General features: G+C 43.5%; 1 protein-coding gene across 1 annotated transcript; it reads right to left on the reverse strand.

Annotated features, from left to right (window-relative positions):
• Window positions 1-1096: 1096 nt before the first annotated feature.
• Window positions 1097-6868, reverse strand: chrna10a (cholinergic receptor, nicotinic, alpha 10a). Its single transcript, XM_063205979.1, has 7 exons — window positions 6859-6868; window positions 6059-6204; window positions 5334-5488; window positions 4414-4660; window positions 3579-3864; window positions 2513-2778; window positions 1097-2104 (listed from the first exon to the last, which is right to left on the reverse strand). Exons 1-7 carry the CDS (start codon window positions 6866-6868, stop codon window positions 1613-1615), a joined length of 1602 nt encoding a protein of 533 aa, XP_063062049.1. The 3' UTR covers window positions 1097-1612.
• Between the last annotated feature and the right edge of the window lie 5284 nt (window positions 6869-12152).

Raw genomic sequence — 12152 nt, forward strand, 5'->3', positions numbered from 1 at the left:
CTGTAGAGGAGAATTATCCCACAACATTTTAATCAGGGTGTGTTTGTGCGTATGTGTGTGTGTACATTTTCATTTGTTATACAGGAAGGAAAACATATGAAAAAGGGAAATAAGCTTTCTTCATGCAACAGTGAGAGAAAAAGAGAGTTTTCACCATGCATTATCTTGTTAACCAGTAGATAATGACTCCTTTACATGCACTACACTGGAGCGGCTCTTCTCTAATGGGCTCTCTCATGTCGCTCTTGGCCAGGGGTGTCAAACTGAAATTCACACAAGGCCAAAATCAAAATGTGGGACAAAGTCATAGGACAGAACTCAATATATGGCCTGGGCTCTCTCACAATGCATGTGCCTCACAAAAATTTGTCTTGGTCATATTACTATATATTAATGGAGTATGTGGACTCTATACACAATTTAAATAATCTCACTGGCAAATAAAATACACTGCAGGGAAGATTTTACCTGAGTTTGCCACACCCTAGATGGCTTTTCTTCCAAAGGCCTATTGGCATGTTGTACACTAGATGGCTTTTCTTCTTTATTATTATTTTTTTTCTTGATTTTACTGGATAGGACAGTTGAAGAGGACACAGGAAAGCAATGGGAGAAAGAGACAGGGGACAGGGCAGGATCAAGAAAACATATTGGTATGGCTTCTCTCATGTTGTGGCAGGAAACTTCTGGCAAACGACATCTAGCAAAAGCTCAGTGTTGCACACTGATATGGCTTTTCTCCACTATAAGGTGGTGATATGGTAGAGTATGAGTTCTCAGGTTGTTTTATAACTACTGCGTAGGCTTGTTTCAATTTTAGTGGAGCTTTTGATAATCTCTCAGCTGAGGTTAGGTTTGATCTGGGATGTCTGTTGGTAGTCAAATGCATCATTTCAGCATAGCTACCTTCCTACTGATACCAGTCCAGTACCAGTACTTACAGTATGTCAGGTATTTTCTCTAACACCAGGCCAGAACAGAAGATGTCTGAGTGGAAGAGATGAGATATCTTGGACATGTTGATCTTTGCAAAGACCATAAGGTTGACGAATTTCATGGAAAACTCAGCAGAGGTTGTTTTTGCACAGGTGATTTTATTACAAATGATTACAACACTGAAATAGCTATGAATTAATTACGTTTGTTCATTTTTATAGCTTCTGTATATTTATACGGTTTTAGTGGAGTTCTTTTTATTCACCAGTCCTTCAGATGCTCTCTGTTGGTTCTTTCAGCTGAAGTTTGATCTGGGATATTGTCTGTTGGAAGTCAAACACATTGATTCTGCATCCCTTACTATTGAAACCCTACCAGTCCAGTTTGATTTTGATATAGGCCTAATGAAACACCAAAGCAGGCCTGGAGGTTAGGAAAATTTTCCTGGAATGGGCTACACACCCTCAACCACAGAAGAGATTTTGGTTGTGATGGTTAAAATTATAGTGGGAATCTTGTGGACCATAAAGTCTTTGATATGATAGAGCTGTAAGCTGATCAGGAAAACCATGATGAAGGTCCTGTCTAATCCAATGCTATGAGTACACATGGCCCACTTAATTTTGTGAGAATAGCTCACCCACCATTTGTTCTGCCGCTACACCCATGGTGTATCTCAGATGGCCTTCCCCATGATTAGCAAGCTCATGAGGAACACCATGATGAAGAAGATCCACATGAAGAAGCGATCCAGCACCTTGGCCACCTTCTTCCACTCTCCCGTCCTCCTCTGGGTGGCCCTCTGGTCCCGGTAGCAGTTGGCGATGTACTCGATGTTCCTTGGGAGTTCCTGCTGTTCGCACAGGCACCTCCCACTGTTAGACTGTGCCTCCTTCCCTCCCGCTCCTCCTCCATCTCCTCCTGTTTCGCACCCTCCCTCACAACACCTTCCCCGCTTTGGGGACCCAGCAGTGGGCATGTCCCCACAGTCCATGCTCATGAATACCCCATTCTTCCATGCCGTGAAGCGGTTGGTGGGGTTCCTTCCGATAGAGCCTGAGGGGCTGGTGACTTGGTCCGTGTCGTCGCTCTCGTCCAGGATCTTCTGGGACATTTCATCTTGCTGCCCCCGCTCCATCCTCAGGATGCTCTCTCCTCCTTTCACCACCTGTGGGCATGTGTGTGTTTGTTAAGTATCTGCTGCAAGAGAATTGGGCAAAACAAATTGGCTGAACAAACACTTTAAAAGCTACTACCACAAATTAAAAATGTGAAGGTTCCTTGAAGAGCCTTCAGTTTCACCATGGGGGGAGCCAAAAGTTCTCCGATGAAGAACTTTTTGACATTCTTGGAAGAGCTCTAAGGTTCTTCATTGAAACTTTTACGGGTTCCCATTGCAGTGGCAACTGAAGTTTGCTCAAAGAAACTTTGAATTCTTGGGTTTTTTGAGTAACCTCCAAGAAAATCTCACGGTTCTTCCAAGAACCAACGGGTCCCATATACTGTAGGTTCCTACACAAAATTAAGGTGCTTCTGGGAACTTTGAATTTTTTGTACAGTGTACTACCACTACTACCTGTCCGTTCATCCTACAGTCTGCAGCTGTAATGGAGGTGGCGGCGATCTTTTCCGGGGGAGGATCCGGTTTCTCTGGCTGGGGCATCATGCAGTTCTCGCCCACCTCGAAGACGAAGCAGATGCGGGCCAGGTACTGCAGGATGAACTTCTTGGCCCAGCGGGGCACAGGCCTGGCCTCTGGGCCGCAGTAATGGATGTTCATGATGAAGATGGTCAAGGCTGTGGAGGCCGTGATCATCGTCATGGTGGCTATGTAGTATTTACCTGTGGAGGCACAGGGATGCGTCTCTCAAACTTGGGTAGTTGCCAATGGGAAATTGCATTGCAAAAAACAAAGTAGCTAACGTTGTTATGAACTATGGTGTCGAGAAATGCACCCCAGCAATGCTGGGAAAAAATGCAAGGGTGAGAGCATTTCCACAGCATAGTGCAATAATACATTTCTATGTTCAAATACTGTATGTATTTGGAAATCAAAAATATAATTGGCTCTTCTTCACTTCAAAGTGTTTCAACTACTTTTCTTGGGAGCTTATTGATGTGGACTGTGGGACATAGTAGGATGGGACAGTATGAGAGTACAGTAGACAGGAGAGCAGTGGGAGAGAGGGACGGGGAAGGGCTTGTAAACTACCCAGTCCAAACTCGAACCCAGGTCGCCATGGGCAATGTCGCCCCTATATGGTACGTGCATATTAGAACACTGCGCAACAGTAGTTTGACAGGTCAGACCATTCATTTTGAATTATTTCGTAATTCACAAAAGGTCCAGTTGCGCTTCTCTGGGGATTGTTTTCAGACATCTACCAGACGGCCGGTGTCACCGCCCAATAAACGTACTTGGGAGCATAATACCATACGTCATGAACGTCAACTGTCAGCGATTGGTCAGAGCTCATTTCAAACCAGAGCTGAGCTCACTCCTCCCACCCAAGTGCTCGAAGGCATCGAGGATCCAGACCAAAAATTAATTACAAATTTAATTAACGTGGTCTGGTAAAACCAGGCTAGAGCAACAGTCGTACCACAGCAAGCTGAATTTACAGAGGGAAATGTCCACATACCAATGAGGGGCACATTCTCAGACGGCGGCATGATCTCGGCCACCAGCAGCTGGAAGACGGTGAGGGCCAGCATCACCGTGACACCCAGGGACACCTTCTCCCCCGAGTCCGCCGGCAGGTAGAAGCCCAGCGGTGCCAGGAAGGAGATCATCACGCAGGGGATGAGCAGGTTGAAGACGTAGAAGGACGCCCGGCGCTTCAGCTTCAGCGTGTAGGTGACGTCTGGGTAGGGGTCTGCGCAGCACCCGTACAGCACCACATTCCTCTCGGCTGGCATGCCCAGCACCTGAGTCATTGGCGTTGACAGGAATCAGGTGATGCAACCACAGCTAATCACACTGTTGTATTAATTACAGTATATGAATCAATAATTGGTCATTATTATTTGTCAAGAAATGAGTATGCTTTTTAGATAATCCAATCAAAACATGAAATGGCTGAGTGGATCATGAAATGAGGCAGCAGCAATCCAAAGCCTACAACAATTGAAATTGAACACCTGTCATTCATCTTTCAAGACTTTTTTGTGGGGTTTTTTTTTCAAACACAATTTGTAACGACGACTGAGGAAACGACCTCAGGCCAGAATCGAATCAGGGTCCCCAGCATATTGTTATGGTGCACTAGCCCACTGAGCCACGTCTCCTTGCTCTGACCTCTTCTATTAAGAAAGGTCAATGACTCACCTTCCACTAGTTCCACTAGTATTTTTGTATTTTTGTATGATGTTTCAGTATGATAGTGTGCTGTATAAATACTTTGATTGATTGACTGAGTGATTGAGTGATAAGCTGTGTTTGCACCACAGGTGACATCTATAGCATCCCTGACCCACCTCCCACTCCACATTGTTGACGAGGTCGGCCAGGTCGGCCGTCTCCATGGCGTTCAGCAGGTCCAGCTGGTTGCCGTTGTAGGTCCAGGAGCCGTAGGTCAGGCGGCACTGCTGGGCGTCGAAGGGGAAGTAGGACACGTCCACCTTGCAGGAGCTCTTGGTGATGGCCGGCGAGTCCCACATGATCTGGCCGTCGTGCCGTATCACCACGTTGGTGTCCATGGAGCCGGTGAAGTGATCGTCAGCGCTGCAACTCAGAGGGGGAGGCGGCCAGGATGGCAACATGAAATTCTCTCTTAACAACGCTGGGTGATTGTTTTTGACCTGATTTACTACTCTGAGTTTAAACATGCTAGTGTGTTGTGTTGAAACACTCTGCATCATTGTGAACAATATTGCCAACCAAGGATCTAAATTATTTTATTTTTTTTCATCACCAGCCAAATGACGAGTAGATGGTAATCTTACTAGCCAGCCACACACACTCACTGATTAGTCAAAGTGTCTTGTAAGTTGGAATTTTCTACCAGCCAAACTGAAATCTCACCAGCATTTGGCCAGTTGACTGGTGTTAATTTAGAGACTTGTTGCCAACCATTTGCAAATTTCGTTTTGCATATGTGCATTTCTCCACTAATGGTACACAAAAAAGTAGGCTTTAGAAGGGGAACTTGTCATGGCATTCAAGTCAAAACATCTAACACCCGTCTTGTGTTGTTGCTCAGCAGTTTTGTTCAAAACTTCCGTCGCTGGATCAGTCCCCGCATGACTTTGTATAAAAGCATGTAACCGGATCCCCCTGAACTCTCCTATGAGTGTGCTCACCGAAGCGTTCATGGTTTCACAGATATTACAGAGTGCAGTGTGACTAAGGGGAATATGTTGAATATGTTGACAAACTCAATACCATTCTTACCTACTTGTTATATAGGACAATATCAGGTCTCCATACATAACTACTAGGTATACGGATGGTATCGAGTCCATCATAGTCATCTTTATTCCACCTTAGGTGTACATCTACCCACACCTGTCGTATCCATAGGTATGCTGTAAGGATCTGGTTACGCTCATCCTGAAAAAGATGGGGAAGTATCGTTAATGATAAATAATACTACATTTTATTTGGAAGCGCCTTCCTAAACACTGTACAGCATCACTAGCAAGAGCAGAAACAATAAAGCACAACAACTATTATTATCGTGATTCTTTTTGGTAGGAATAAGAGTATGATTACAGTAGCCCAGAAAAAGAGCATCTTATATGTAGAGCAAGAATATACATCGCATGACAAGTGGCCATGTTGCGGAGTGTATAAGGCCTCAAAAAGAGAGTAGTTCAGTAGGCTACATGTGAAACACACGCACCATATACTCTACAACAGGAGTGTCTCATCATCAAGATTGTAAACTTTGGCACACCCATGCTAGATGCACACAAAAGTACACTGATAGGCTACTTTTAATCAAAGAGTGGCATGCAGATCTTAAACAAAATATGCCACCAACGTTTCGGCTTGCCCTTTGGTCATGGCCATTCCAATGCATCATAGATTCATAAGAACATAAATCATGCCACATGTGATGATGGAGGAAATATCATGGCTATTATTATAACCACAGTAATTACTGCCCGGCTGCGTTACCATATCAATGATCTGTGAGAGGGTGATCTGTAAGGTGACATTTAGGATGTTCTTGGTGTCCGCCACTGGCCGTAGGGCGCTGGTGTAGTTGATGAACAGGTCTTTCAGAAGCTTCTGAGCATAGCTGGCGTGGGCACCGTGGCATGCTGAGGAACATAAAAATATACATATACTTTTTATTTTATATTTTAATCATTCTTCTATTTTTAGTTGTGATGTATAAATTCATTGATGCTTTGTCATTACTTTTTTACTGTTATTTCTCTTTTTCTTTTTTTTGTAAAGTGACCTTGGGTATCTTGAAAGGTGCTTAAAATAAAATGTATTATTATTATTATTATTATTATTATTATTATTATTATTATTATTATTATTATTATTATTATTATATTGCCTACATACAACACATTTGTCTAAAATGTTTTACCACCACATAGGGGTCTGTCTATGTTGTGTGTGAGCAGAATTGCTATTCAAATGTACACCTTTGAGGCAAGACAATACTTTTTTGTTTTTTAACCAATTAACAGAGAATACACCGGCGCAGGGTGATTTAGAAACAGCTTTTGTACCAGACATACATTGTTTGTTGGTTGTATTAACAGACAAGCAGACTAGGCCTATATAATGTACAGCAAAATGTACTATACTATATAATATAAAGCCAACAATTCATCAAGCAGCAATTTTACACACACACACACACACTCACTCACTCACTCACTCACTCACTCACTCACTCACTCACTCACTCACTCACTCACTCACTCACTCACTCACTCACTCACTCACTCACTCACACAGGTTCATTTCGAAGCCAATTCGTTTTAAGGATTTGTTTTTCTACCTCCATGTGAGTCCAAAAATGGCCTGAAGACTTTGTTGAACTTCTCTGAGCTTTGGGAAACTTTGTTTGTATTTTGTTGTATTGTATTATAAGAATGGGATTGGATTCATCTTTTCCCCACCAAAATATGTACTATGTCTGATTGCAGGGAATTCAGAAAGCTGTTTTCATGCCAGATGGCCTGGGTGGCATTAGGGTTTCTGCTAGGCTGCTAGATTACCAACCATTTGAGGTTACAGCAAACAAGAGATAAAGCAAAGCTGCCATCAGTGGAAAGCACACGTAATGTAGCCATTCTCTGGATGCCACTGTTGAACCCAGGGCAAATGATTCCGTAATCTACAATGATATTCATGGTATATTAAAAAATAAATGAGAAATTAACAAATAAATAATTAAACTTTAAAAAAAAACCCGAAGACTTAAAATGTTACTCTTTAATCTACAATTATCGGATATCTGAACAAACCTTTTTTTAAACAAATGACCAAATAACAGAATGGGGTTGACAAATTGCTGACTGACAAAAATAACAGCCCTACAACACTGGAGACTGACAAAATTATTGTGCACAAATGCAAGTACAAGAGCACTAGGGGGAATCTATGTGCTCCAACACCATGTAAACACCAGCCGTATAAATACTGAAGTCTATTCTGGTGTCGGCCACTCCATCTGACCCTATGAGGATTGTAGCTGGCCAGCTGTTCAGAGATCAGAAAGCTCTCTGGGTAGGAGAGCACTCTACTGGGCATAACTGTCTAAAATAGCAAAAGTTTAGTAAATTAATTTACATGTATTGTAGGCCTACATTTTGTGTACTTTTGCACAATATCACTTAAATAGGCCTACAAGCCTAGCATCTTTTCAAATTGTATTGTACTGTAAGGATCATGACTAAATACATATTAAAAATGTATAAACTTAGGCATACAATGCACATCAAAGCAATTTTCTACAACTCTGTAAACATACTGGCTGTGCCATGTATGCAAGATACATTTTCCTGCATCTTTCCAAATAGGCTACTAGACGTGTGCAGTCAACAAACCAATGCAGATATAGATACAGATGTGCATTTGCAAGATGATAAGGAAAGTCAACATTACCTGGTATGAGATGTGCACAAATAATGAGTGCAAGAAAAATATATATTCCTCGTGGTTTCATGTTTTCTGTCAAAGTGAATTGGAGAAGGCATGTGGTTCTAATTCGTCTCTTAAGCCATGTCTCGCACTGGATAAAATCACTCGATTTGCCAAAGACAGGAGTAGCCACTAATCCCTGCATGTCAATCACTGTCACATGTCTGTGAAATGGTGCAGTGACGAGACGATGGATGAATGAATGAGTACATTTAAGCCGTGTCATGGTATAATTCTGGATCCCTTTTTCGCTATAGTATTTGTCTGGAAAGTGGCTATTTGAGAGTTTTAAGGAACAGTAATTTATTTATAATTTGTTTAGATTTTTTTGTGGTCTTTTTTACTTCATTGAAGATAAGACAGTGGGAGAGGCAGACAGGAAGCAAATGGGGAGAGAGATGGAGAATGGTCAGCAAAGAACCCAGGCCGGACTGGAACCCGGGTCACCGGTGTCGCAGGCAAGTGACCCACCGTTAGAGCCACAGTAGGGCCACAGTTATGGCAATGTCATGAAATGTCACAGTTGATTTGGCCGTTTTAGGGCTGATTTTAGTCTCTTTCACTTTAGCATGCGGGTTATTCAGAGAGCCTGTGTCTGGGTCTGAGTCTGTGGTTATCCACAGAGCCTGTGGCAGGGCATACAGGCCATCACGGACTATAAGCCTGCACCACGAAGCTGTGACAACAACACCTCTCTGCTTAACGACCTGAACAGTTTCTTTGCCCGCTTTGAAGCACAAAATGACACTCACCCACAGAAAACTCCCCCTCCCCCCCATGATCAACCCCTTTACCTGTCCTCTGCCAGTGTTAAGAGGACACTGGCCACCATCAACCCACGCAAAGCAGCTGGCCCAGACAACATACCAGGCCGAGTGTTGAAGGATTGTGCAGAAGAGCTGAAGGATGTCTTCACAGACATCTTTAACATCTCTCTGGAGCAAGCAGTCATCCCATCACTTTTCAAAGCCGCTACCATCATACCTGTGCCGAAGAAATCATCACCATCATGCTTCAATGACTACCGTCCTGTAGCACTGACGCCCATAATCATGAAGTGCTTCGAACGGCTAGTCCTGTCACACATCAAAGCCACCCTACCCCCCACCCTAGACCCCTACCAGTTCGCATACCGAGCCAAGCGATCCCACGGAGGATGCAATTTGCTCTGCCCTCCATCCAGCCCTCACCCACTTGGACAATAAAGACTCATATGTGAGAATGCTGTTCATTGACTTCAGTTCAGCATTCAATACCATAATACCACAACAACTCATCAGAAAACTGGACAAACTAGGTTTCAGCACCTCCCTCTGCAACTGGCTGCTGACTTCCTGATGCAAAGACCACAAGCAGTACGGGTAGGGAACAACACCTCGAGCACCCTGACCCTGAGCACGGGGGCTCCGCAAGGTTGTGTTCTCAGCCCCCTGCTGTTCACGCTGCTGACACACGACTGCACAACGACCCACAGCACTAACCATCTAGTGAAGTTTGCGGATGATACAACACTGGTGGGCCTCATCACCAAGGGCGATGAGACTCACTACAGAGAAGAAGTAGACCTGCTGCCAGATGGTGCAAAGACAACAACCTCCTGCTGAATGTCAACAAGACCAAGGAGATTGTTGTCAACTTCCAAAGGGTCCAAAAACAACTGCCACCACTGACCATCGACGGCGATGCTGTGGAGAGTGTGAGCAGCACCAAGTTCCTTGGAGTGCACATCAGCGACGACCTCTCTTGGACCACCAACACTACATCACTGGCGAAGAAGGCCCATCAGCGTCTCTACTTCCTGCGCAAACTAAAGAAGGCAAGTGCTACACCACCCTCCATCATGACAACATTCTACAGAGGAACCATAGAGAGCGTCGTGTCCAACTGCATCACAGTGTGGGGAGGAAGCTGCACGGAGAAAAACAGGAAGACACTCCAGCGTGTTGTGAACACAGCGAAGAAGATCATTGGAGTACCACTCCCCTCCCTGCAGGACATTTACACCACACGCCTCACCCGGAAAGCACTGATGATCATCAAAGACACAAGCCACCCTGCACACAAACTGTTCAGCCTCCTGCCCTCTGGAAAGAGGTACAGGCGCCTCCGTTCCCGTACCACCAGGCTGGCGAGCAGCACAATGCACCAAGCGATCAAGATGCTGAACACTCAACCCACTCTCCCTCCACTGTCAGCCTCTAGCCAGCAAGGCCACTGACAACCCCTATGGCCCCCCCCATCCCCCACCACCATATCTGCGACTGAACATTCCACCTGCACTACTATACTTGTGACTGAACTTTCAACCTGCACTAACTCAAAACACACACACACACACACACGCACACGCACACGCACACGCACACGCACACACGCACACACACACACCCACACCAACACACTGCACTTTCTGCACTAAACCCAAACATACACACACTGACACACACACACACACATACACACACACACACACACACACACACACAGACACACGAACACGCACACAAGACGCACACCGCACCTTCTACCTGCACTAAACACATACACACACATACACACACACACACACACACACACACACACACACACACACACACACACACACACACACTGCTGCTGGTGTACTTGACAGACCTCTTTAATATTTATTTTTCTTCAAAATGCTACTATTACCATGTCAGAACGCTATAAAGGACTTTTTTTTTTTTAGGAAAAGCACAAAAGCACAACAAATACCTCTTAATGTATGTCCTCTACAAGTCTTCTGTTGTCCAGTCTTGCACTTTAAATGTCTGTATGAGCACTGTCTATGTCCATACTGTCTTAAGTCCATGTATAAGTACTGTCTATGTCTATACTGTCTATGTCCTTACCTAGATTAGTCTATGTCTGTATGGGAAAGCAAGAAATGTAATTTCAAATTCTTTGTATGACCAGTGCATGTAAAGGAATTGACAATAAACCTACTTGACTTGACTTGACTTGACTATTCTACGATTCGGCTGCGCTTTTAAGTCCATGGATTTTATTTGCCAATTCCACTAACTATTAACTGCATCCAATTATGTTTTGGACATTAGCACACATTTTATCTTTCATATAATACAGGAAGTGAAGACATGGCATTATTTCCCTCAGCAAGAATGAATATTTAATACTGATTTTGGGCATTTTCATGTCGTCCTGTTTTCCATATGTCAGATTCAATCTACATATTAGCATGTAAAGAATCTCGTTTTGCCCGAGACGACTGCAAATGTTGATTCACAGTAATCATCACAATATGACAAAACTGTCAGAAAGACCATTGTGCTTTCCATTATACATGAAATTTGCCATTTTGTGTGTGTCCACAAAAACTGTTAACCGTGTCACGGTCTGAAACCCCCTCCATAAATCATGAATGGTTTGGTCTTAGGCCATACGAATAACATCACGTGATGTCATAACCTCTCTTGGCAGGATATGGGAAGACTTTGTGGTAAGTTTTGAGCTCCATTCTTCCATAATTTAATCCATTCTTTTTCATGTTCTCATAGCGGGAAAATTGCCTGTCAACTGTGTTATTAACATATTCAATCTGAATTAGAAATCACATGTAGAAAAACACAGATAAAGCATACAAATACATGAATTGATTAAGGTGTTGAGATGGAACTTCTGAGGTCCTCAGTTAGCACAACACCATAAAAATGGCTGAAATGTCAAGCCGTGTTACCGTCAATGGTGTTACACATCAGCTATGACAGTTGAGGAGGAGTATGTTTTTGCCAATTTATCTCGATATTGACAGACAAACAAACAAAATAATTTGTGTTCTAGGGAGATGGGTTTGTCTGCTCTATTTTTTCTCCTAAAAAAGTGCCGACTTGCTCCCCTGCACTGTTGACCGTTGAGTAACACGGTTGACTGTTTTGAAAGTGTTTTTGTGCTATTGATCCCTTATGTGTTGGAAAAATCCTATGAATAGACACTAGGGATTATCTCTGGAGAGGGAAGTCTTGTGTAAGGAGGGTGACTAAATTCAAATCAGACGTTACAGGGATTTATAATGAAAAATGTGTCAGTCTGTATCACAGTGAGTCATAAAATCCTACTTATG

This window comes from Engraulis encrasicolus, chromosome 8 (assembly GCF_034702125.1).
Source record: "Engraulis encrasicolus isolate BLACKSEA-1 chromosome 8, IST_EnEncr_1.0, whole genome shotgun sequence".
Taxonomy (NCBI): domain Eukaryota; kingdom Metazoa; phylum Chordata; class Actinopteri; order Clupeiformes; family Engraulidae; genus Engraulis; species Engraulis encrasicolus.